Below are 27585 nucleotides of genomic sequence, written 5' to 3' on the forward strand. Positions count from 1 at the left end.
GATTTCCAGAAGGCATTCAATAAGGTTACTGCACAAGATAAAAGCTCACGGAGTTGGGCATAATATATTAACATGGATAGCGGACTGGCTAACAGAAAACAGAGAGTTGGGATAAATGGATAATTTTCCGGGTGGCAAACAGTAACTAGTGGGTGCCACAGGGATCGGTGCAGGGGCCTCAACTATTTACAATCTATATTCATGACTTGGATTAAGGGACTGAGTGTAATGATACAAAGATGGGTGGTGGGAAAGCAAAATGTGAGGAGGACACAAAGAATCTGCAAACAGATATAGACAGGCTAACTGAGTGGGCAAACATTTGGCAGATGGAGTATAATGTGGGAAAGTGTGAGGATATCCACTTTGGCAGGAAAATTAAAAAAGCAAGTTATTATTTAAATGGAGAGAGATTACAAAATGCTGCAGTACATAAGGACCTGGGGGTCCTTGTGCATGAAACACAAAAAGTTAGTATGCAGGTACAGCAAGTAATCAGGAAGGCAAATGGAATGTTGGCCTTTATTGCAAGGGGTTGGAGTATAAAAGCAGAGAAGTACTGCTGCAACTGTACAGGGTATTGGTGAGACCACACCTGGAGTACTGCGTACAGTTTTAGTCTCGTTATTTAAGGAGGGATATACTTGCATGGGAGGTAGTTTAGAGAAGTTTCACTAGGTTGATTCCTGAGATGAGGGGGTTGACTCATGAAGAAAGGTTGAGTAGGTTGGGCCCATACTCACTGGAGTTTAGAAGAATGAGAGGGGATCTTATTGTAACATATAAGATACTGAGGGGGCTAGACAAGGTAGATGCAGAGAGGATGTTTCCACTCGTGGAGGAATCTAGAACTAGGGTGCATAGTTTAAGAAAAGGGGTTTGCCCATTTAGAACCGCCCCTCTCTTATCCCATCACTGACAACAGTGCCATCAACAACTACTCTGGAGTCCCCTCCCTACACCCTTTTACTTCTCTGCTTCTTTCTTCTCCCTTAAAACCCTCTTTGACAAAGTTTCTGGTCACTCCTAATCTTTCCTTCTTTGGCTCGGTGTTGTTAGTAAAAATAAATTCACATAGACTCTGGTAAGGTAAGAGAGACAACTTTATTGCTAACAGAGCTCTGGGAGAAGCGTTGAGGTCCCGCGACCTGCGAAGCACTTTCTCCCCGAGTGCCTGGTGCCACGGGGTTATAAGCAGTTTAGAGGGTGGAATACAATCATTTAAATTCATTTACATACAACCAATCAATCCATATGGCAACGCAATTCATTTACATACAACCAATCATATTGTTGCACAACTTTTTAGTCCTAGTGAAACCTGATAGCATGGCGCTAGTTTGGGGGCCCTTCCTCTGTATCTTCATTTGTGGTTAGTTATTCTGTTGCAAAGCTTTCTATGAAACAGTGGCCTGCACCTGGCCATGAGTCACTTGTTGCTGCAGAGTTCATTAGGCTTCTTGATACAAAGTTCATTTAGTGAAAAGGCAGATAGTTGGCTTACCCCATCATGCTTTGCTATGTCCGAAAATCCACTCCAACAGTGTCTGTTTTTCTTCGTGCATCTGTGAAGCTCCTTGGGACACTTTTTTATATTAAAGGCATGATGTAAATGCAAGCTGCCATTGAAGTTTCAGCCTTGAAAAGAAGCAACTAAGAAGGAATGTCATGGAAGTGTTCTTGATAATAAACATTATGGAAAAGGTAAATTTGTAACACAGCTTGAATTAAACCAAAACAGTAGAGCAAATGCCACAAGTTCAAATAGTGATAGTACACCAATCAGAAAGTTCTTCGTGTAGAGTGATGAACATATATGGGTGGTACAACTGATGTGAGCATTGTATGGTCTTTTTAGATGGGATGTGAAAAATTGGCTAAATGGTCTTCCTCATTTGTATCAATCTTCTGGAGGCAGTTTTAACCTAACCTGCTTGTCTGCCTGGATTGAGAGGGGAATGGCTGCAGCATAGCATTGCCGTAAGGACTGACGAATTTGGTCTGGCTGACATTGGGTAACCAATGGCAGGAGTGTGAAGACAGGAGATTATGTGATGAAACCTCCAAAAATAAAGTCCAACTAGAGTTAGCAACCCAAATGAGGCTGCGTCATCTTTGTGACAGGTGGAACTGCCATCAAGCTCCAAATCTGCAAAAGTAGAAAATCTGTGACTAGTAATCCTACTATCATGTATCTATTTACCCCACAAACAGAAGAATTTGGGGACTTATTTGGAGTTATTGCTGATTGTATACGGCACTCAATTTTTGTTTCCAAGAAACAAGAGTGACATTCAAATTTGGGAGGCAGTGCTGAGAAGAGCTATGAGGATGATCCCACATGTCGGCTATGAGTTCTGAGAAAAGACTTGGAGCTTTGGTCTTTCAGTCTGGTAAAGAGACATCTGAGAGCTGATCTTCGTGGTATTGTTAAGGGGATGGAAAAAGTAAACTCAGAATATTACTTCAAATTAAATTGTGGGAGTAGAACTGGGGGACACTGATTCCAAATATAAAAGGTAATTTTAGAATTGTTATGAAATTCTTCTTCACACAAAAAGCGATCAAGGGTGGAATAAACATTTAGATAGATTGGGTGGGGCCCAAAATGCACGCGATATCGATATCGGCAGTGCACCCTCAGTGCTTGTCCAAGACTACAGTCCGGAGACCCAAACCATTTTCAGGTTTAGGCCTCATTTCAATTTTACTCATGAGCAGCAGGTACCAAATTGAGAGCTCAATTGCAGCTTTGATGCCATGAAAAATCAGCCGACTTCTGCATGGAGCCAGCCAGCAGGTCGGGCCTGTTAGGGAGATGAGAACAGGCTGGAAGACTTTTGTGTGGTCAGGAAGAGCATTCTGGCCCCATAAAATATCTTTTTTTTAAAAAGAAAAAATTTACTTTTTTTGAATGGTCTCCAAAAGTCCCTTTAAGGACTGCTGATTTGGCCACTTAACACCTGGTAAAATTGGGACTAGCATGCACCTTGCATGTTCTGCCCATTTCTCTTTGAAAATTGAAACCCTACACTGATTGTAGGATGCCTATTTGCATTAATAAACAGCCTCCCACTTGTTTTGGGTGCCCATTAAAGACATACGTAAAATTAAATCACACAGACGAATGGGAGTCCAAGGTCCCCACTAGCCAATCACCCATTTTTCAAGTGAGATGCGGACAGCTGGCAGTTGAAAATCTCTTGCAGAGAGTGGAAGCAAAAAGTTAGGAATCATTTCAGAAATAACTGAATGTTACAATGGTGGGACATTAGGATCTTTCTGGATGAATTAATTAATGTTATTTCTCCTGTGATCTTGTGCGGTAAGGGTTAAAACCCTTTTAAAATGGTACACAACTGATGTATTGTGAAACCAACATGAACACTGTCTTATTTCTTCACAGTTACTCATCAATTGTTTACATTGTCACAGGGAAGAAGTATTGTCAATACAAGCTGCTAGTTGCATGTATTTCACTGTAAAATCTGTCACTTTCCTGACTCATTTCCTTTTGACAATTTATATGATGAAATATAGTATATGAAAGCTGATCTATAAGTCAGATTGAAGGACAAAGTTAATTTTGTTTAGATAGGTTAGATGAGTAAATAGTCAAATTTAGGCAAATACTCCACTTTCAGTTGCAACATACGAATTAGTCATAATGCCACATCTAATAATCCTACCATCAGTTATTTGCAATAGTGTAATCCTATTAAACTATCAATATGACACAAACAATTTTTTTTAAATTATCGAGAACTAATTTAATAATAATATACATGTTGTGTACGCGTAAATAACTGACAAATTGAGCCAGGAGAAAAGTAACTTAACTGTGCCTTTATACAACCAAAATAGGAGTCCCCAAATCAGCATGAACCAGCATGAGTTCAGCAACTATGAATAGTCCCGCAGGATCTTAGTGCCTGTCCTGTGAGCTGTAACAAATAAATAGAATGAACACAACATATTTCCCCCCCTTTTTAAAACCACAGTCTATGTACAAAGTTCTTGAGATAGCCAGGCTGTGTTCTGATACACTGAGACCGGTGTGGAGCTTGCGGTGTTTGATCGAGGTTTTTGGTTGGGAAACAACAGTGCCCCTGTCCCATCCTGCTGGTCTGTTGGCCTGTGAGTTGGGATCAGTCTACCAGTGTTCCATCGCGTTCCATCATTGAGCTCGTAGGTGTGGGCTGAACTTTTGCCCGATCTGTTTTGAAGGCAAAAGTGAAGATGCGAGCTTATATGACTACGGTTTGAGCGCTTATCTCTGACCCAATCTGCGTTCTTCAGTTGGGGCTTTTGAGCGCGTTTTGTGTCAGTGTACGACTTCGCTTTTTGTTGGCGTTCCGAAATCTGGGATGCGAGTGTGATTATCTTTGCACTACGGTTTGGCTGGGGGTTTGAGAATGTCCAGGAGCCAGCAAAGATTCCGTCCAATCATGAGCTCAGCAGATGTCTTCCCCGTTAGTGAGTGCTTTGTCAAACAGTGTGTACGGAGAATGGTTTGAACAGCTTCGTCGAATGTTTGGCCTGCTGCGAGATTGGCTTTTAAACCCTCTGATGATGCAGTTAAAACATTCGACACCTCCGTTGCTTTGAGGATTGTACTGAGCAGTAAGATGATGCTCGATAACATGACGAATGAGGAAATCTGCGAACTGGTCGGACGCAAACTGTGCTTCATTGTCGGTGATTATGATCTCTGGGAGGCCCCACTTCATGAACATACGCTGCAGAATAGTGGTGATCATTGATGAGGTCACTGAACTTGTAGCCATTTTTGGCCATTTGGAATGCAGGTCATGTACTACAACAAGGAAACGCTGGTGCTGTGGAGCTGTTTCAACTGGACCGAAGATATCCAACTGAAGTTGTTGTCTTTGTGGCCATGGAATGGAATTCATTGGGGCTGGTCGGATGTTTGTGGCCTTTTCGCTCAGACTGCATGCTTTGCAGTGTGAGACGAACTCCTCGATGCGAGTGTCAATCCCAGGCCATACCATACTGAATCACGACATCTCTGCTTTGTGCGGACAATTCCCGTGCGTCCATTGTGTGCCAATGAGAGAGCGCGCTGTTGAAGCGACTTGGGAATTACTGCCCTATCACCACGAGCTAGGCAGCCATCGTTCCAAATGCAAAATTCATTGCGAAGTCAGTGGAATGTTTTCAGCTCTTCCGGAATTTGCTTCAGCCACTCAGTCTGGGAGAAGTGGCACACGTGCTGGAGCATAGCATCACTCTGTGATTCGGTTTTCAGTTCATCGCAGGAGACAAGGTTTCTGATGGACTGAGTGATTATCAACGTGACATATGTGATATTATCTGTGAACAAGTCAGCACCAGAGTCTGAAGCAGGTGTCGAGCGGCTGAGCATGTCGGCTACGTGGTTGCAACTGCCAGCGATGTACTGTACATCAAAGTTATACTGATGAAGGTGATCTGACCATCAGCTGATTCGTAGTGGTCTGTGCCCAGATCCAGTTGTAGCAAGTAGCGTAGTTAGCGCTTGGTGATCTGTACAGAGGGTAAATTTCCTGCCATAGAGGTAGATGTGCCAGTGTTCACGTGTAGATGCAAGCGAGTGCTTAACGTTCCTCTGTAGAGTATTTACGTTCAGTAGACGAGCATGCAAGAGGCGAAGGCTACTGGGCGTTCCAGGCAGTCAATCCATTGCGAGAGCACAGCATCCATAGCAGTGCCTGATGCATCCATGGTGACATACGTTGTGTGAGGAGAAAGAGTCAGACTGAACACTGTGAGCTTTAAGTAAAGTGTGACCTTAGTCTTTTATTGCAGGTCTCCAGAGTGCCTCTCCAACCTGTGAAACCTTCTTAAATACCTGTGCTCCCAAGGGATTATGGGATCCCTTGGGACTCCGGGGAATGAGCCCTCTGGTGGCTGAACAGCGTAAATACAAGTCCATATATATAACATAGGTAGTGGAATTTGGATCAAAGTGCACGAGGATAGGAGGGGATGTTATTTTGTCCTTAAGCGTGGTGAATGCCTGAGCCTGGGAATCTGTCCATTCCCAAGGGACATCCTTGTGCAGCAACTTGCGAAGTGGTTCGGCAATGTGCGCGTAGTGTGGGACGAACTTCAGATAGAAATTGCAAGTGCGGAGGAATGATGAAAATTCTTTAACGTTGGTAACCTCCTGCATTCGCTGGATCACGTCAATGGTGTCTTGTGCTGTGACTCTGTAGTCCAGAAAGTTTATTTCTCCAGCAGCGAATGTACACTTATCGGCATTAAGTGTAATGTTATGTGTAGCAAGTCTAGCCATAACTACGTGAAGTCGCTGGTCATGTTCTTCCATTGTCCGTCCATGGACGACGATATCATCAAGCAGATTGAGAGCTCCCTCTATGCCTGCTAGCATAGGAGTGAGAATCTTCTGAAATGCACTTAATGCAGAAGATAGTCCATAGGGCATGCGTCGATACTGATACAGACCATCATGTGTCATGAATCCTGTGAGCGGTTTGCTGTCCTTCACTAGGGGTATTTGAAGGTAACTGTGGCGCATGTCGAGTTTCGTAAAACTATTGATCCATGGAATTCTGAAGACAGTTCGTTGATGGTAGGATGGGGGTACTTGTCGGGAATGATGGCCTTGTTGACCTCTTTCAGGTCGATGCATAGGCGGGTCTCCACATTTTTACACCAAGTAATGACTAAGTTCAAGATCCAGGGTGAAGAGTCGATGCTCTCAATGATTCCCTGAGATTCGAGTCGTGTTAATTCGGCGGATACTTGATCACATAAGAACATAAGACTTAGGAACAGGAGTAGGCCATCTAGCCCCTTGAGCCTGCTCCGCCATTCAATAAGATCATGGCTGATCTGGCCGTGGACTCAGCTCCACTTACCCGCCCTCTCCCCGAAACCCCTTAATTCCCTTATTGGTTAAAAATCTATCTATCTGTGACTTGAATACATTCAATGAGCTAGCCTCAACTGCTTCCTTGGGCAGAGAATTCCACAGATTCACAACCCTCTGGGAGAAGAAATTCCTTCTCAACTCGGTTTTAAATTGGCTCCCCCGTATTTTGAGGCTGTGCCCCCTAGTTCTAGTCTCCCCTACCAGTGGAAACAACCTCTCTGCCTCTTGTCTATCCCTTTCATGATTTTAAATGTTTCTATAAGATCACCCCTCATCCTTCTGAACTCCAACGAGTAAAGACCCAGTCTACTCAATCTATCATCATAAGGTAACCCCCTTATCTTCGGAATCAGCCTAGTGAATCGTCTCTGTACCCCCTGCAAAGCCAGTATATCCTTCCTTAAGTAAGGTGACCAAAACTGCATGCAGTACTTCAGGTGCGGCCTTACCAATACCCTATACAGTTGCAGCAGGACCTCCCTACTTTTGTACTCCATCCCTCTCGCAATAAAGGCCAACATTCCATTCGCCTTCCTGATTACCTGCTGCACCTGCAAACTAACTTTTTGGGATTCATGCACAAGGACCCCCAGGTCCCTCTGCACCTCAGCATGTTGTAATTTCTCCCCATTCAAATAATATTCCCTTTTACTGTTTTTTTTTTTTTCCCCCAAGGTGGATGACCTCACACTTTCTGACATTGTATTCCATCTGCCAAACCTTAGCCCACTCACTTAACCTATTCAAATCTCTTTACAGCCTCTCTGTGTCCTCTACACATAGAAACATAGAAACATAGAAAATAGGTGCAGGAGTAGGCCATTCGGCCCTTCTAGCCTGCACCGCCATTCAATGAGTTCATGGCTGAACATTCAACTTCAGTACCCCATTCCTGCTTTCTCGCCATACCCCTTGATCCCCCTAGCAGTAAGGACCTCATCTAACTCCTTTTTGAATATATTTAGTGAATTGGCCTCAACAACTTTCTGTGGTAGAGAATTCCACAGGTTCACCACTCTCTGGGTGAAGAAGTTCCTCCGCATCTCGGTCCTAAATGGCTTACCCCTTATCCTTAGACTGTGACCCCTGGTTCTGGACTTCCCCAACATTGGGAACATTCTTCCTGCATCTAACCTGTCTAACCCCGTCAGAATTTTATATGTTTCTATGAGGTCCCCTCTCATTCTTCTGAACTCCAGTGAATACAAGCCCAGTTGATCCAGTCTTTCTTGATAGGTCAGTCCCTCCATCCCGGGAATCAGTCTGGTGAACCTTCGCTGCACTCCCTCAATAGCAAGAATGTCCTTCCTCAGGTTAGGAGACCAAAACTGTACACAATACTCCAGGTGTGGCCTCACCAATGCCCTGTACAACTGTAGCAACACCTCCCTGCCCCTGTACTCAAATCCCCTTGCTATGAAGGCCAACATGCCATTTGCTTTCTTAACCGCCTGCTGCACCTGCATGCCAACCTTCAATGACTGATGTACCATGACACCCAGGTCTCTTTGCACCTCCCCTTTTCCTAATCTGTCACCATTCAGATAATAGTCTGTCTCTCTGTTTTTACCACCAAAGTGGATAACCTCACATTTATCCACATTATACTTCATCTGCCATGCATTTGCCCACTCACCTAACCTATCCAAGTCGCTCTGCAGCCTCACAGCATCCTCCTCGCAGCTCACACTGCCACCCAACTTAGTGTCATCCGCAAATTTGGAGATACTACATTTAATCCCCTCATCTAAATCATTAATGTACAGTGTAAACAGCTGGGGCCCCAGCACAGAACCTTGCGGTACCCCACTAGTCACTGCCTGCCATTCTGAAAAGTACCCATTTACTCCTACTCTTTGCTTCCTGTCTGACAACCAGTTCTCAATCCATGTCAGTACACTACCCCCAATCCCATGTGCTCTAACTTTGCACATCAATCTCTTGTGTGGGACCTTGTCGAACGCCTTCTGAAAGTCCAAATATACCACATCAACTGGTTCTCCCTTATCCACTCTACTGGAAACATCCTCAAAAAATTCCAGAAGATTTGTCAAGCATGATTTCCCTTTCACAAATCCATGCTGACTTGGACCTATCATGTCACCTCTTTCCAAATGCACTGCTATGACATCCTTAATAATTGATTCCATCATTTTACCCACTACCGATGTCAGGCTGACCGGTCTATAATTCCCTGTTTTCTCTCTCCCTCCTTTTTTAAAAAGTGGGGTTACATTGGCTACCCTCCACTCCATAGGAACTGATCCAGAGTCAATGGAATGTTGGAAAATGACTGTCAACGCATCCACTATTCCCAAGGCCACCTCCTTAAGTACTCTGGGATGCAGTCCATCAGGCCCTGGGGATTTATCGGCCTTCAATCCCATCAATTTCCCCAACACAATTTCCCGGCTAATAAGGATTTCCCTCAGTTCCTCCTCCTTACTAGACCCCCCGACCCCTTTTATAACCGGAAGGTTGTTCGTGTCCTCCTTCGTGAATACCGAACCAAAGTACTTGTTCAATTGGTCCGCCATTTCTTTGTTCCCCGTTATGACTTCCCCTGATTCTGACTGCAGGGGACCTACATTTGTCTTTACTAACCTTTTTCTCTTTACATATCTATAGAAACTTTTGCAATCCGTCTTAATGTTCCCTGCAAGCTTCTTCTCATACTCCATTTTCCCTGCCCTAATCAAACCCTTTGTCCTCCTCTGCTGAGTTCTAAATTTCTCCCAGTCCCCAGGTTCGCTGCTATTTCTGGCCAATTTGTATGCCACTTCCTTGGCTTTAATACTATCCCTGATTTCCCTTGATAGCCACGGTTGAGCCACCTTCCCTTTTTTATTTCTATGCCAGACAGGAATGTACAATTGTTGTAGTTCATCCATGCGGTCTCTAAATGTCTGCCATTGCCCATCCACAGTCAACCCCTTAAGTATCATTCGCCAATCCATCTCAGCCAATTCACGCCTCATACCTTCAAAGTTAGCCTTCTTTAAGTTCTGGACCATGGTCTCTGAATTAACTGTTTCATTCTCCATCCTAATGCAGAATTCCACCATATTATGGTCACTCTTCCCCAAGGGGCCTCGCACAACGAGATTGCTAATTAATCCTTTCTCATTACATAACACCCAGTCTAAGATGGCCTCCCCCCTAGTTGGTTCCTCGACATATTGGTCTAAAAAACCATCCCTTATGCACTCCAGAAAATCCTCCTCCACCGTATTGCTTCCAGTTTGGTTAGCCCAATCTATGTGCATATTAAAGTCACCCATTATAACTGCTGCACCTTTATTGCACGCACCCCTAATTTCCTGTTTGATGCCCTCCCCAACATCACTACTACTGTTTGGAGGTCTGTACACAACTCCCACTAACGTTTTTTGCCCTTTCGTGTTCTGCAGCTCTACCCATATAGATTCCACATCATCCAAGCTAATGTCCTTCCTAACTATTGCCTTAATCTCCTCCTTAACCAGCAATGCTACCCCACCTCCTTTTCCTTTTATTCTATCCTTCCTGAATGTTGAATACCCCTGGATGTTGAGTTCCCAGCCCTGCTCATCCTGGAGCCACGTCTCCGTAATCCCAATCACATCATATTTGTTAACATCTATTTGCACAGTTAATTCATCCACCTTATTGCGGATACTCCTTGCATTAAGACACAAAGGCTTTAGGCTTGTTTTTTTAACACCCTCTGTCCTTTTAGAATTTTGCTGTACAATGGCCCTTTTTGTTCTTTGCCTTGGGTTTCTCTGCCCTCCACTTTTCCTCATCTCCTTTCTGTCTTTTGTTTTTGCCTCCTTTTTGTTTCCCTCTATCTCCCTGCATTCGTTCCCATCCCCCTGCCATATTAGTTTAACTCCTCCCCAACAGCACTAGCAAACACTCCCCCGAGGACATTGGTTCCGATTCTGCCCAGGTGCAGACCGTCCGGATTGTACTGGTCCCACCTCCCCCAGAACCGGTTCCAATGCCCCAGGAATTTGAATCCCTCCCTGCTGCACCATTGCTCAAGCCACGTATTCATCTGAGCTATCCTGCGATTCCTACTCTGACTAGCACGTGGCACTGGTAGCAATCCCGAGATTACTACTTTTGAGGTCCTACTTTTTAATTTAGCTCCTAGCTCCTTAAATTCATTTCGTAGGAACTCATCCCTTTTTTTTACCTATGTCATTGGTACCAACGTGCACCACGACAACTGGCTGTTCTCCCTCCCTTTTTAGAATGTCCTCCACCCGCTCCGAGACATCCTGCTTTCCCACTAATCTTTGTGTCATCTGCAAATTTTGTTACACTACATTCTGTCCCCTCTTCCAGGTCATCTATGTATATTGTAAACAGTTGTGGTCCCAGCACCGATCCCTGTGGCACACCACTAACCACCGATTTCCAACCCGAAAAGGACCCATTTATCCTGACTCTCTGCTTTCTGTTCACCAGCTAATTCTCTATCCATGCTAATACATTTCCTCTGACTCCGCGTACCTCTATCTTCTGCAGTAACCTTTTGTGTGGCACCTTATTGAATGCCTTTTGGAAATCTAAATATACCACATCCATCGGTACACCTCTATCCACCATGCTCATTATATCCTCAAAGAATTCCAGTAAATTAGTTAAACATGATTTCCCCTTCATGAATCCATGCTGCATCTGCTTGATTGCACTATTCCTATCTAGATGTCCTGCTATTTCTTCCTTAATGATAGTTTCAAGCATTTTCTCCACTACAGATGTTAAACTAACCAGCCTGTAGTTACCTGCCTTTTGTCTGCCCCCTTTTTTAAACAGAGGCGTTACATTAGCTGCTTTCCAATCCGCTGGTATCTCCCCAGAATTTTGGTAGATTATAACGAATGCATCTGCTATAACTTCCGCCATCTCTTTTAATACCGTGAATGGGAGACGGCGAAGTCACTGCGTAACCGATGCGGGGGACGATGGCAGAATTTTGTTGTCACTCCAAACCCTGTGAAGATTGAGGGATACTGATTGTCAAAGTCCACCATGTACACAGGTGTGCCCGTTGGGTTGTAAACGTTGAACCCAAGCTTGTCAAAAAGGTCAACACCCATGAGGCTTCGTCCCTTCACGACATAAAAGGAAAAGTTCTCCAATGTTATGTCCTTATAGTATATTGGGAGTCTGAGTCCGCATGTAGAGTGGAAGTTGTGGGCTGCAGTTTACAGTGAATGAAGTGGGCTTTGTACACCGCCTTGCTCAATATGGAGACTTTGGCTCCAAGGTCAATGAGGAGGCAGCAGGGCGTACCGTCAATGTTTACCTCACAGTCCTTGAATTTGCCCAAACCGATGTACGAAATGCCACTAATGATATAAACCATACTGGGTTCATCACTATCGAGGTTGTCCACATGTCGAATATGCTGCGATGAGTGACAGACACTAGCAAAATGGTTCATTTTACCACATGCAGAGCATTTCTTCCCACATGCAGGGCAGTTAGGACTCTTTGCTGAGTGTGATTTCTCCCTGCAGTTAAAGCAGTGGAATTTAAGCCCACAATCCATAGTTGGTAGCTTATTACTAGCCCTGGGTCTCTGCTGTGATTTCCACTTTGGGCGAACACCTTGCACATTGGCTGTAGCTGCAGTCTGCTGCACAGAGGGAGCAGGGGATCTGATCCCTTTTGAATCGGAAAGCGATGATTCGATTTGGATGGCCAAATTAGTTGCTTTGTGTAATGTCAATTTGTCATCCTCCATTAGCAAGCGGTCCTGAATGCGGGGGTCATTGTTTTCTCAATAATTTGATCCCTGATCATTTCCTCTGAGTGCTCCAAAATTACATGTAGCGGCCAGTTCAGTTATTTCATGTAACATGGTTACTGCTTGTACTATTACAAGGTGTGCCACCAGAGGGCACTGCAGTTGTAGGTTACCTGTACAGGTGTGCCAAGCCTAATATAAAAGACAGGCCCTCATGTGTGATCCTCACTCTGGAGTTACATTAAATGGACTAAGGTCACTACAGTTCAAGCACAACTCATTGTCTCGTGGAGTCATTATTAGAGCATCTGAAGACATAACAAGTTAATGAAATGATGTACTATTTGATTGGTTCACTGTTCCCTTGCCCCCTTTTATGAAATTGAAATCTCTCCATCACGATACTTATCTTTGGCTCAACATAGTTCTCTAGGGCGCTTACTGTTTGTCACAGGACTCCGTGTCTTTGTTATGGCCAAAGATGCGTTGGCCTTCGGTGCTGAGGCAGTGGATAAGTATTGCACAGCATTGAGCTGGTGCCATGTTGTCAGTGTCTAACCCACTCGCGCGATGTAGGTAGAAAAACTTTTTATCCATCTCGGCCACGGAATTGGAGGGTCCCCAGGTGTGGAGAGGAGAGGTGGCGGGGGGGGGGGGGGAAGAAGGTTAATTTGAGTCATCCTTGTCGCCAAATTATGTGTATGCGTAAACTGAGCTGGGAGAAAAGTAACTTAACTGCACTTTTACACAGCCCAAAATGGAGTCCCCAAACCGGCATGAACCAGCACGAGTACAGTAACTGTAAAAAGCTCCCGCAGGGTCCTAATGCCCGTCCTGTGAGCTGTAACAAATAGGGTATGAACACAGCAATACATTTCAATTATAAATGACACTCTGGTGTCCCATTTTAACATAACCAGAAAATGAAAATTGCCATGGGAACAGAAGGATGGTCTACTGGCAGACTGGTTGGTGTTGCAATTGTCTCTGGCAAAGCTGGTAGAATTTGAGTTTTGCTAAACAGCAAGTTCCTCATTTCAAGGTAAGATCAGGCACCGTCCGGGAAGAAGGAAGAATCTAGATACAAGTCAATCTGGATCATTGGTCAGATTCTAATTGCTGGTTTCATAGCAGTTTTGACGGAGTCCTGGAAGTAGTTCACCCATCCATTCGTATGCCCTCTCAGTGCATAACTTATTGGATTTGAACATTTTCTTAACAACGGCAGCATTTTTTTTTCATTCATGTGATGTCGGCGTTGCTGGCAAGGCCAGCATTCATTGACCATCCCTAATTGTCCTTGGAAAAGGTGGTGAGCCACCTTCTTGAACTGCTGCAGTCCGTGTGGTGACGGTACTCCCACTGTGCTGTTAGGGAGGGAGTTCCAGGATTTTGACCCAGCGATGATGAAGGAACGGCGATATATTTCCAAGTCAGGATGGTGTGTAACTTGGCAGGGAACTTGCAGGTGATGATGTTCCCATGTGCCTGCTGCCCTTGACCTTCTAGGTGGTATACGTTGCGACTTTGGGAGGTGTTGCCGAAGAAGCCTTGGCGAGGTGCAGCAGTGGATCTTATAGATGGTGCACACTGCAGCCACGGTGCGCCAGTGGTGGAGGGAGTGAATGTTTAGGGTGATAGACAGGATGCCAATGAAAGAGGCTGCTTTGTCCTGGATAGTGTCGAGCTTCTTGAGTGTTGTTGAAGCTGCACTCATCCAGACAAGTGGCGAGCATTCCATTACACTCCTGACTTGTGCCACGTATAGGGTGGAAACTCTTTGGGAAGTCAGGAGGTGAGACACTCGCCGCAGAATACCCAGCCCCTATCCTGCTCTTGTTGCCACTGTATTTATGTGGCTGGTCCAGTTAATTTCCGGTCAGTGGTGACTCCCAGGATGTTGTTGGTGCAGTATTCGGCAATGGTAATGCCATTGAACGTCAAGGGGTGATCGTTAGATTCTTCTTTGTTGGAGATAGTCATTGCCAGGCACTTGTGTGAAGAGAATGTTATTTGATACTTATCAGCCCAAGCCTGAATGTCGTCCAATTCTTGTTGCATGTGAGCATGGATTGATTCATTATCTGAGGAGTTGCGAATGGTACTGAACACTGTGCAGTCATCGGCGTACATCCCCACTTCTGATATAATAAAGTGAAGGTCATTGATGAAGCAGTTGAAGGTGGTTGGGCGTAGGACACTGCCCTGAGGAACTCCTGCAGCGATGTCCTGGAGTTGTGATGATTGACCTCCAACAACCATGACCATCTTTCTTTGTGCTAGTTATGACTCCAGCCAGTGGAGAGTTTTCCCCGATTCCCATTAACTTCAGCTTTACTAGGGCTCCTTGATGCCACACTCGGTCAAATGCTGTCTTTATGTCAAGAGTAGTCATTCTCACCTCACCTCTGGAATTCAGCTCTTTTGTCTATGTTTGGACCAAGACTGTTATGAGGTCTGGAGCCGAGTGGTCCTGGTGAAACCCATAATCAGCATCGGTGAGCAGGTTATTGGTTATGTACTGGATTCGTTATTCGAATGGGAAAGACACTGTGTGCCTAGCTGTGGCTCTGTATCTGTATCTGTCTCTGTCTCTCTCTCACAGGTGTCAGCAATTCGAATGTTTACATTTTCTAACAGACAACAAAATACAAGTGAGATAATTAGAAGCTCGTGTATTTCTTTTAAAATTAAAATTTCTTTCCTCATCTAAAATAGTGATGAGGAAAGACACCCTCTCTGTTAGCCTGGAGTTTCCATATCTATAAAGTCCTGTCCCCTCAGTACAGATTCACACGAGGCATGTAGTGAAGTCAAGGTCACTCTGGACCTGCACCTTTATTTCACAGCTCTGGAATGCTGCACTTGCCTGAGACCTGTCCTTATATACCTGTCTCTTGCAAGTGCACCCCTGGTGGTAAGGTATGCTGGTGGTTACAGGTCATATCTTATTACAGTCATGTATAGCATGTTAGGATACAGTTATATATAATAATGTAAGATACATGACATCACCCTCCCCCAAGGTCTTATTGTCTTTATAGGTTCAGTCTCTCAAGTAGTCTACGCTCTCGCGTGGAGCGTCTGAGTTGTGGTTCAGTTGTTTGCCTTGGTGTCTGTTTTTCTTTGGGTGTGGTTGCTGGTATCTCGCCTGGGCAGTCTGTTCCGATTGGTGTGATTGTTGTTGACTCGCCTGGGCTGTCTGTTGGGATTGCCCTTTCCTCAGGTTGTTCCCTCTGTCCACCAGGTGTGGTGCGAGTTCCACATTGTAGTCTGCCTCTGGTTCCACAGTGTTGTTGGTAAATCTGCTTTTGACTTGGTCTACATGCCTCCGGCAGGTTTTGCCATTGTCCATTTGTACTACCAGTAGCCTGTTTCCTTCCTTGCCCATTACTGTCCCTGCAAGTCATTTGGGACCCCTGCCATAGTTTAGCACAAACATTTTGTCCCCTATCTCATTCCATCTCCCCCTCAAATTTCTGTCATGGTACTCAGTCAGCCTACGGCGCTTTGCCTCAATGATTTCGTGCATGTCTGGGAGGATTAATGAGAGCTTTGTTTTTAAAAGTCCTTTTCATCAACATTTGCGCAGGGGGGATCCCAGTCAATGAGTGTGGACGAGATCTGTATGCCAGCAGCAGTCACGACAGGCGACCCTGCAGCCTGGGACCTTGGATTTTAAGCATGCCTTGTTGAATGATTTGCACTGTTCTCCACCTGGCCGTTGGAGGCCGGCTTGAACGGTGCCGTCTTGACGTGATTTATGCCGTGGTCAATGATAAAGTCTTGGAATTCTGCGCTGGTGAAGCACGGACCATTGTCACTGACCAATGTGTCAGAGATTCCGTGCGTTGCAAACATGGTTGCGAGGCTCTCCACAGTGGTGGAGGTTGTGCTCGAGTTTAAAATGGTGCATTCGATCCACTTTGAAAATGCATCTACAACTACGAGGAACATTTTGCCCATGAATGGGCCCGCATAGTCTACGTGCACCCGCGACCATGGTTTGGTAGGCCAGGGGCTCAGTGGAGCCTCCCTGGGGGCATTGTTGAGTTGGGCACAAATGGTGCACCTTCGGACGCAGAGCTCCAAGTCCGCGTCACTACCAGGCCACCAGACATGGGATCTGGCTGTGGCCTTCATGAGAACGATCCCCGGGTGCTCGTGGTGGAGCTCCCGGACAAATGCCTCTCTGCCTCGCAGAGGCATGACTACTCGGCTACCCCACATCAGGCAGTCTGCTTGTAGTGATAGCTCATGCATGCGCCTGTGAAAGGGTTTTAATTCCTCGGGGCAGGCATCGCGAGCCTCTGCCCAGTCATCGGTTAGGACACATCTTTTTACTAAGGATAACGTGGGGTCGCTGGCCGTCCAGGCTCTGATTTGGCGAGCCGTCATGGGCGAACCTGTGGACTCAAAAGCATTGATTGCCATGACTATCTCACAGTCCTGTTCGTCAGACCCTTCCGTGGTCGCCAGGGGTAGCCTGCTGAGTGCGTCGGCACAGTTGTCTGTGCCTTATGGTATAGTCGTAGGACGCCAGCATGAGGGCCCACCGTTGAATTCGCGCCGAGGCGTTGGCGTTTATTGCCTTGCTCTCGGATAGGAGGGACGTGAGGGGCTTGTGGTCGGTTTCTAACGTGGACTTGGCCCCGAAAAGGTATTGGTGCATCTTTTTGACACCATACATGCACGCGAGCACCTCCTTCTCTACCATTCCGTACCTGCGCTCTGCCCGCGAAAGTGACCTGAAGGCACAAGCTATGGGTTGTAATTTGCTCGCACTATTGACATGTTGCAAAACGCACCCGACCCCATACGCTGACACATCGCATGTGAGAACTAGCTTTTTACCTGGGTCAAAGAAAGTCAAAACACTGTTGAACACAGAAGGTTGCGTGCCTTATTGAAGGCGTGTTCCTGGGCGTCCCCCCAAAACCAATCGCACCCCTTCCTGAGTAGCACGTGGAGAGGCTCCAGCAGCGTGCTTAAATTCTGCATAAAGTTCCCAAAGTAATTGAGTAGCCCGAGAAAGATGCGCAGTTCTGAGACATTCCGGGGCCTGGGTGCCAGGCGAATTGCTTCTGTTTTGGACTCTGTTGGGGGGATTCCATCAGCGGCAATCCTTCTGCCCAAAAATTCAACCTCGGGTGCGAGAAACAGGCACTTGGATTTCTTGACTCGTAGGCTTACCCGATCCAACCGCTTTAGTACTTCCTCCAAATTACGGAGATGGGAGTCGGTGTCCCTGCCCGTGATAAGTATGTCGTCTTGAAATACAACCGTCCCCGGGATGGACTTGAGCAGACTCTCCATGTTGCGCTGGAATATAGCAGCTGCCGACCTGATGCCGAATGGGCATCGATTGTACATGAAAAGGCCTCGATGTGTGTTGATGGTGGTGAGTAGCTTGGATTCCTTGGTCAATTCTTGCGTCATATACGCAGATGTGAGGTCTAATTTTGAGAAAAGTTTACCTCCAGCCAATGTGGCAAATAAGTCCTCCACTCTTGGCAGCGGGTACTGGTCCTGTAGGGAGAATCTGTTTATGGTAGATTTGTAGTCCCCACAGATTCGTACGGATCCATCAGGCTTCATGACTGGGATGATGGGACTTGCCCAGTCACTAAATTCCACAGGTGATATAATGCCTTCCCGCAGAAGCCTGTCTAGTTTGTGTTCAATCTTTTCCCTCATCACATAGGGTACAGCTCTGGCCTTGTGATGGACTGGTCTAGCATCCTGTGTGATGTAGATTTTGACTTTGGCCCCTTTGAAAGTGCCCACACCTGGCTGAAAGAGATGTTCAAATCACTTTATAACTGTTGAGCAGGAGGTCCGTTCCTCTAATGACATGGCATGGACATCATCCCATTTCCAGTTTAGTTTTGCTAGCCAGCTTCTCCCCAGCAGTGCTGGGGGGTCTCCGGTGTCAATCCACAGGGGAAGTCAGTTCACTGTCCCTTTGTGTGTGTCAGAGAGCATGGTGCTGCCGAGGACTGGTACGATTTCTTTGGTATAGGTCCTTAGTGTGGTGTCGACCCTTGTGAGTTTTGGTCTGTCTCTTTTATGCGGCCACAGTTGTTCAAATTGTTGAGCGCCCATGAGAGATTGACTCGCTCCCGCATCCAGTTCCATGTTGACAGATATCCCGTTGAGTAGGACCCTCATCATTATAGGAGGCATCCTGTTGTAGGAGCAGCGGCCATTGATCGTGTTGACCCACTGTACATCAGTGTCCCTGGTACTGTCTCCACCATCTTCTGGTTCGCTTTCTGACCCATCCGATTCGTATACCAGCCAAGCTGCCGTTTATTTGCACATGTGGGCCAAATGCCCTGTATATTCACAATTTCTGCAAACAGCCTGCTGAAATCGACATCCCCTTGACGAGTGCCCATCCCCAGACCTCCAGCACAGACCTGTTTCATTGTTCAAAGTGTTCCCAAAGAATGAGCTGCGTCTGGCTGATCTCTCTTGAGCTTCTCTCAGTTTGTAGTTGATTGCTCGCATTGTGGGTTGATGAGGTGTGAACGGCCGTTCCCATGGCCCTTGATGGCTTCTGCCTGCTGTCGAGAGCCTGTTCTCCCGGTTTTGTCTGTGTTTGGGGGTAGCAGCTTGTTTAGTGCTGTGAACTTCTTGTTCCGATATTTCGTTAGTTGTCGTACATGCATTGTAAATCAACCTCGTTTCTTCTTCCCCTACCAAGAATGTCTGTGCAACCAGTGCTGCTGCCTCTAAGGTCAGGTTCTTGGTCTCTGAGCTTTCGGAATATGCCTGCGTGGCCTATTCCTTCAATGAAAAAGTCTCTCAGCATTTCTCTCCTCAGTTCATCGGAGAACTCACATAAACTAGCCAACCTCCGAAGTTCTGCCACGAAGTCTGGTATGCTCTGGCCCACACAGCATCTGTAGTTGTTGAACCTGTGTCTGGCCATGTGTAGGCTGCTCGCTGGCTTCAGGTGGTCTCTTACCAGTGTGCTTAATTCTTCAAACGACTTGCTTGCTGGTTTCTCGGGTGCCAACAGATCTTTCATTAAAGCGTATGTTTTCGAGCCACAGCTGGTTAAGAGGTGGGCTCTTCTCTTGTCTGCCTTATCGTTGCCTAACCAGTCTTTGATTACAAAGCTTTGCTGCAGCCTTTCTATAAAGTCCTCCCAATTGTCTCCCGCATTGTACTTTTCATCTGATCCGTTGTTCGCCATTCTGTGGATTCTGTAATCCCGTAACACGTCGCCACTGTAAAGTCCTGTCCCCGCAGTACAGATTCACACGAGGCATGTAGTGAAGTCAAGGTCACTCTGGACTTGCACCATTATTTTACAGTTCTGGAATGCTGCACTTGCCTGAGACCTGTCCTTATATACCTGTCTCTTGCAAGTGCACCCCTGGTGGTAAGGTATGCTGGTGGTTACAGGTCATATCTTTTTATAGTCATGTATAGCATGTTAGGATACAGTTATATATAATAATGTAAGATACATGACTATCAGTTCGGTTGTGCTGGTATTTCCAGTGCAATTTGCCCAAAATCATCCAAATCAGCACAAAAGATTGCTGAATTTTAAGCACAAGTTACGTTCAGCGCAACTCGAGTTTCCGTGATCTTTTTTGCTAGTTAAAAAAACATTGTGCTAGAAGCTGGCCCCGCCCTCACAACTGGCCACACTCCCAAATCGAATTAATCACTGGCATGTTTCTGCTAATTGCATCCATTTGTGAGCCTTAATGCAGGCTCTTAAATGAAGCTGGTTCTTTTAGGCACAAGGATACTTATAAGCACCTTTTTAAAAGCTTTTAATTTTTTTTAATTTACTGAGAAACTGACTACTGTACACCAATGTAACTGGTAAATGCTTCTGTATAGTTTTCTTTAAGTCATTTTCAATTATTTAAAATAGGGTTACTCATAGTTGGTGGACTGGAAAATGCTTATTTTTTTGTGATAAACCTATTTTCAGCTGTATTAATCAAATTGCACCAAGTTACCACTCTTAAATATATCAAGGAATATTTTTTGCTGCAATTTAAAAAAAAAAAAAATCCATTCTAAAACGCTGTCCATTTGCTCTGGTTCATGAGATTTTACATTCGGCAATATGCGGAAACTTGAGCAAAAAGAATACTTCTGAAAACTAGTGCAATTTTGAGCACAATTTGGGTGTCATTTAGACTTTGGCTGATAGTGTAAAACGCATGATCTCTTCTTCTTAGGCAGTCCCTCGGAGTCGAGGATGACTTGCTTCCACACTAATGAGTTCTCAGGTGATTGATGAGGCCAATGTGGGACCTACAGTCTCTGTCACAGGTGGGGCAGTCAGTGGTTAAAGGGATGGGTGGATGGGGTGCTTGGGTTGTCGTACGCTCCTTCTGCTGTTTGCGCTTGGCCTCCGTGTGCTCCCAGCGAAGAGACTCTGTGTTCGATGCCTTCCTAGATGCTTCTCCTCCACTTTGAGCAGTCTTGGGCCAGGGATTCCCAGGTGTCGGTGGAGATGTTGCACTTTTTCAAGGAGGCTTTGAGGGTGTCCTTGAAGCGTTTCCTCTGCCGGCCTGGGACTCGCTTGCCATGTTGGAGCTCTGAGTAGAGCGCTTGTTTTGGGAGTCTAGTATCGAGCATGCGAATGATGTGGCCCGTCCATCAGAATGTAAAATGCGTGATATCAGCTTGGCAAGAAAATGAAAATTGGGAGAGGTGTTTAATGGGTTTTGTCTATCATATCACCTGTATCATGCTTCAGTATCTCACTGTAATTCATATAGAATTCTGTGTCTCACTTGCACTTGATTTGCTGAAACTTCATATTCATAAAACAGCAATGAATCATAACCAAACAGACATGGAATGCACAAGCAGAATGAAAGCTATCAAAATCATCAATTTCAAAAACTTTTCCAATGAGAAACTTGGAATAGTAAACACTTACCAAAAAAAAGTAGCAAAAATTGAACCAATGAAATCATTCCAACATTTTCTGAAAGTCCTTTCAATCATCATCTTGAATTTTCACTAATTCTGGAAATTTAGAAAGAAGGACCTAGAAATTCTGGAAGGATGGCAGAGATGGTCTGACCCTGTCCCAAATCCCGCAGACAGGGTCATTATACAAAACTCATAACGCTGATGAACAGCTTCAAAAAAGCTGACAATCCCAAAAATGCTGACAACTTTTAAAAAAAAAAGTACAACTGTAAAAAGCTCTGGTTGAAGGCATATGGCCAAGGCCAGTGCTTCTTACTGCATTGTACTTCTAGGTTCATATCAATGTTGTGGGACCTCATTTCACAATTCAGTTACTTTTTGTGCGAAGAATGAAAGCCAATGGGGCATAATTTTGACTTTGGGCGATAGTGTAAAATGGGCAATATTGAATCAGCCATCCGTAATACATCTCTCTCGATTTTCATTTCAATGAAATCAATGCAAATGAAAGCGAACGAGATGTATAATGGATGGCTGAATTGATATTGCCTGTTTTACATTATCATCCAAAGTCAAATTTACCCCCAATAACTTTTGTCTCAAAACCAGAGGTTGGCGACCTTATGGTGGACGTTCTTTGTGCCTCTGCCAATATAACATTTTCAAATAGCAACTTCCCAAAGCCCTTTGACAGAGGATCTTGTGGCGTCTTACGACGGTTGTTCCACCTTCAATGTTGTTTCCTTCACCATGGGTTCCACTACACACAAATTGGTTAGTTGCTTTCTAAGGTTTTAAACTCAGAATTCCTCATCTCTTAACTGCTTGTATATTATTATTTTATCTAGTGAGCTGGCTCCCAGTGATGATGCTGTTAAATGCCTTTTCCGTAGCCTGGTGGGAGACTCACAGACACCCAGCTCCTGGAATCCAAATTAAAGGAATAATACAAAAGCAGCTTCAGAGAGGCTGATAAGCAAGTTCCCATTACCTGTAATGTGATGAATTTATGATACCATCTTCTCTTCGTTCACACCTTTTTTCTGAAGAAACCAGTTAAAAAGTGAGGAGGTAGATAGTCAGTCCGATATTAAGGCAAAGATAGGTTCCAAGCTGGGATGGTGGGAATTGTGTGCACCAAACCCAGAAGAAAGCTTAACAAGTTGGATTCTCTGATTTTAAGTTGTCTGCCTCATTAAATTTTCTCTTTCAGATTTTGCGTCTCCAAGCTGCGCAGTGGGCATGATATGCACCCACATGATGCAATCTCAAGTCGGCTATTTAAAGGGCCAATGCAAAAATGGAATTTGGAGGATCTAGGAGCTTTTGGAAGGAGATGATGAGAATTGGTGTACATGGATTCAGGACGAGCAAAGCTAGCTCCCAGATTTAATGATGCTTCCCTTGAATTACTGCTGAGTGCAGCCAGGAACAGGAAGGAGATCATTTTCCCCAGCAATGGGAACGAGACACCTGCAACTGTCACCAAGAAGGCATGGTTGGAGTTGGCTGAGGAGATGAGCAGCAGGAGCATTGTGCCCCGGTCTTGGATGCAGTGCAGGAAGCAGTTTTAATGGCCTAACCAGGTTAGGAAAAGTGAGTACAGTTGCTGATTCACCTACATCCTTTGGTGTACAACATCTCTTCCACCTCCCCTCCCCCCCTCTCCCTTCGCTCTGTCTTGCCAAGCATACTCCATCACATCACTCCTTACATCCACTTAATTTTCAGCAGCACCCTTTCTTCACATTCTATGCACTTCCTCACCTTCCATGTAACTATCCACCGCTGCCACTCACCCCAGTCATTATGCAGTGTGATGCATCTGTCTGATAGTCACCCTCACCGAATGCACTGATGCACTGCATCCATCGGGTAACTATCTCACCTTCATTTACTCCACAGATCTATTTTTTCATCCGTTTGAGAGAAGAAAGCACAAAACACAAGGGAGACAGAGAGGACAGGAGGTGGGCTGCCACAAATTGTCCAGCGAACTCATGCAGAGGAAGATGACATGAAGATAAGTGGCACATATCAAATGGAGATGGAGAGACTATGAACTTGCTGATGCCTGGTGACAAAATTAAAAATATCTGACACACATGCTGATTTTATTTCATCAATGACTGAACTATGAGAAGATTGAGTAATTCACAATTCACAAGTGAGCTTGAGCAGACACTGGTGGCAGGGACAACTGTGGAGAGTCTGCATTGTTGGGTACAATCCTCTCCAATCTCTGCTCATCTGGACACAAATGCTAAACCCCGGGTGCTTTAATTGAGAAGGAGAATGATAGAGGTACAACAACAACTTTGCGAAGTACTGACAGATGTGCCACGCACACTCTCCACAATAGCAGAGAGGATGGAGGAGTCCACTTCCAACAGAGCTGGCAAGTGTAAGAATGTCTACCATGGCAAGAATTGCTGTCTCCATGGAGCTTCAAGCACGGCTTTCAAATGAGTCTAGGCAGGTCATGAACACAGCCATGCGAGAGATGTCTGCTGGCTTAAACAGAATAACAGATACCTTATGTGTGGCCATACAACGTGTCACTAATCTTCACCAAGCTGGTTTGCAGCAGAGCGGTAGGCATGATGTGGTGTTCACCTAGGAGAGTGATGATGTCGAAAGGTCTCATGGAAGTGGAATGTCCCCTCAAAGCACTCTCACTTCTCACCCATTGCCCTCCTCCACTCCCCCACACACGAGTACCCAACATGCTGCTTTCTCTCCCGATGGTGAGGTGAATCGAGCACCTAGGACTTGAGTGAACAGGGAAAGCAATTGTGTATCACCTTATCCAATCAGATTTGGCGGGGCCCACAGGGATTCTGAAACCCAGAGATCTTAGGCCAAAAGCATCTCAGCAGTCAGTGCAGGGATCTAAGCAGCCTACCTCTACCTCCATTGAAGCCACAAGGAATGCACCACATAGGAGTGATAAGAAGTGTAAGTGAAAGCTATTGTAATTCACCAAGGGTATGCACATGGGTGTTTCATAAAATGTTATGATAAGTTTCCTTTTTTTTATAACAGCACATAAAATTTAATGATTAGCATTACTTCCATCTCTTGCCAATTATTGCATCCTGAGGGCCAAGATGTCCTTGCACTTGCTCTATGGTGAATGTCAATACACGATGGGACCCACTGGGGATGTGCAATGGGTGTATGCTTGGTTGAAGGATGGTTTTGTGCAAAGGGAGAGTGGTGGTGGGTGCGAGCTGGAAGATTTCTTTTTTTTTCCTGTGTGAGCCACTAGCTGAACCTTCAAACTATTTGGGCATCCCTGGCATCCTGTGTAGCAATGTATGCAGCTGGTCTGACGATGGATGCCCTCTCTTCATATTGATTGTTCCCTTTGTCCTCCTCCTCCTCTTCAATGTTCTCATCATCAGAAGATGCTTGTGATGCACTTTGGTCGTCCTCCACCTCTCATCCGCTCTGCTGCACACCACTATCATTCTGGACACACTCGCTCGTGAGTACTGAAGGGTACCTCCAAACATATTTAGGCACCTGAAGCGCATCTTCAACATGCCAATGGCTTGCTCGAATACACATTTGCTGTCACGTGACTCTTGTAATAAAAACAGAAAATGCTTGAAATACTCAGCAGGTCAGGGAGCTGTGAAGAGAGAACAGAATTAATGTTTCAGGTTGATGACCTTTAGTCAGAACCTCACTCTTGTGCCTCACTTGTGAGGTTCCTCACAGGTGTCATGAGCCAAGTTTGATAAGGTTTCCCTTGTCTCCTACGAGCCAGCCATTCATTCTGTTTCCTGATGCAAAGAGATTTGGAACATTGGACTGTCACAGTATAAAAGCATCATGGCAGCTCCCAGGGAATCTGGGGCACACCTGCATGAACCTCTTCTCATGGTTGCACACCAGCTGTACACTGATGGAATGAAATCCATTGCAGCTGCTGAAACCTTCTGGTTGATCTGGTGGTCCCCAGATTTCCACGTGTGTGCAATCGATGGTACCCTGTATCTTTGGGAAGCCAGCCAGTGGCACAAATCTGATGGCTGCTTATTCTGGCTATTGTTGTTGGGGAAGTTGACATAAGTCGGCACCCTGGCAAACAATCCATCTGTGACCTGTGTTATGCATTTATGTGTAACTGACTGAGAGAGCCTTGAGATGCTTTCGGTGGTGCACTGGAAGGAGCCAGAGGCAAAGAAATTGAGGGCAGCCTCCAAGTTGTGAGAAACCTCCAAACTTCTGAGAAATGTCGGTAATCACAAGAACTCTCTGCAAAATGTTTACCAGAGTGAACTGACAAAGCAGCTGTAAGCACTGAGGGGGTGAAATTCGATAATGCTGGAAAATGTGCATGGTACCACGATTCAAGATCTATCCATGCCCATTCAAAAAGCGCAGGCAGCATATTAATTTTGTGCTGCCTGCTAATTACCATTATTGTAGTGCAAAGTCTAGCATAGAAAGCGCTGCTGGCAGGCTGTGCGCTCACCAGGGGGCCAATGTTTGCGTCGCTGGAGCGAGATAATCTGCTCCTCTTCAAGGCAGTCTGCAGCTCTTAAAGCTAAGCTGCCTTCTGCAGTTTAAAATTTTTTTAAATTCCTTCTGAACTGGGCAGTCAACCTTTTCTGCTGATCAAAAATGCTGAAAGTGCTTCAGCACGAACACAAATGGCTCAACCGATTAGGGAAAAGGCACCCAAGATCTCGGATGCAGCACTCAAGTTTTGTGCAGGGGGCCAACACTGCAAGAGAGGTCCTCTACCCACAGGGAGCCAAGAGACCCTCCACAAAGAAGGATATGGGATCAAATCACCGAGGCGATCACTGCCAACAGTGTTGCCCCCACGACCTGGCCCCTGTAACCAAAGAAGTTTCTTGACCTCCGCCAAGTGGTCAAGGTCAGTGAATGCATCTTCAAAAGCACCACTAGCTTCAGACACTGTTGAATGCACAATCCCCTCTCCCATCACTCACTTACCAACAATCTCTACCAAACATGGGGAACACCTCACATATCTAGCTTCACCTCACCCCCTTGGAAGAAACGGTGTTGGCCATTTTTTTTTATCTGTTCACGGGATGTGGCGATGCTGGCAAGGCCAGCATTTGTTGCCCATTCCTAATTGTCCTTCAGAAGATGGTGGTGAGCCACCTTCTTGAACCGCTGCAGCCCATGTGGTGATGGTACTCCCACAGTGCTGTTAGGGAGGGAGTTCCAGGATTTTGACCCAGTGATACGCTTCCAAATCAGGATGGCATGTGACTTGGAAGGGAACGTGGAGGTGATGGTGTTCCCATGTGCTTGCTGCCCTTGTCCTTCTAGGCAGTAGAAGTCGTGGGTTTGGGAGATACTGTTGAAGTCTTGGCGAATTGCTGCAGTGCATCTTGTAGATGGTGCACACTGCAGCCACGGTACGTCGGTGGTGGAGGAAAAGGATGTTTAAGGTGGTGGATGGGGTGCTAATCAAGCGGGCTGCTTTGTTCTGGATGGTGTCGAGCTTCTTGAGTGTTGTTGGAGCTGCACTCATCCAGGCAAGTGGGGAGTATTCCATCACACTCCTGACTTGTGCCTTGTAGATGGTGGAAAGGCTTTGAGGAGTCAGGAGGTGAGACACTTGCTGCAGAATACACAGCCTCTGACCTGCTCTTGTTGCCACAGTATTTATGTGGCTGGTCCAGTTAAGTTTCTGGTCAATGGTGACCCCCAGGATGTTGATGGTAGGGGATTTGGCGATGGTAATGCCATTGAATGTTAAGGGGCGGTGGTTAGACTCTCTCTTGTTGGAGATAGTCATTACCTGGCACTTGTGTGGCACAAATGTTACATGCAACTTATCAGCCCAAGCCTGAATATTGTCCTTGGCAGGGGCTTGGCTGAAACCTTGGCTAGCGGTGGGGCTGAAAGAATACAAGATGCCAGTATCCTCATACGTATCTTCCTTCTCACATCACACTTCCCCTTATCCCACAATCTCTTCTGATTTACAAGCTGCACGTGGTGTAAGCATGTACCTCTTGCTCCCCACCGA

The 27585-nt window shown here is 45.6% G+C and overlaps 1 protein-coding gene across 2 annotated transcripts in view; it reads left to right on the forward strand.

Moving 5' to 3' along the window:
• Positions 1-1329: 1329 nt before the first annotated feature.
• The window catches only part of fgg (fibrinogen gamma chain), a 47405-nt gene continuing 21149 nt past the window's right edge, over positions 1330-27585 (forward strand). For both annotated transcript variants that reach the window (XM_070864523.1, XM_070864532.1), the window contains exons 1-3: positions 1330-1704; positions 22774-23156; positions 23466-24518. In XM_070864523.1, coding sequence (XP_070720624.1) covers positions 24492-24518 — 27 coding nt within the window. In that variant the 5' untranslated portion in view covers positions 1330-1704; positions 22774-23156; positions 23466-24491. The remainder of the gene's footprint in view (positions 1705-22773; positions 23157-23465; positions 24519-27585) is intronic.

Source organism: Pristiophorus japonicus, chromosome 2 (genome assembly GCF_044704955.1).
Source record: "Pristiophorus japonicus isolate sPriJap1 chromosome 2, sPriJap1.hap1, whole genome shotgun sequence".
Taxonomy (NCBI): domain Eukaryota; kingdom Metazoa; phylum Chordata; class Chondrichthyes; family Pristiophoridae; genus Pristiophorus; species Pristiophorus japonicus.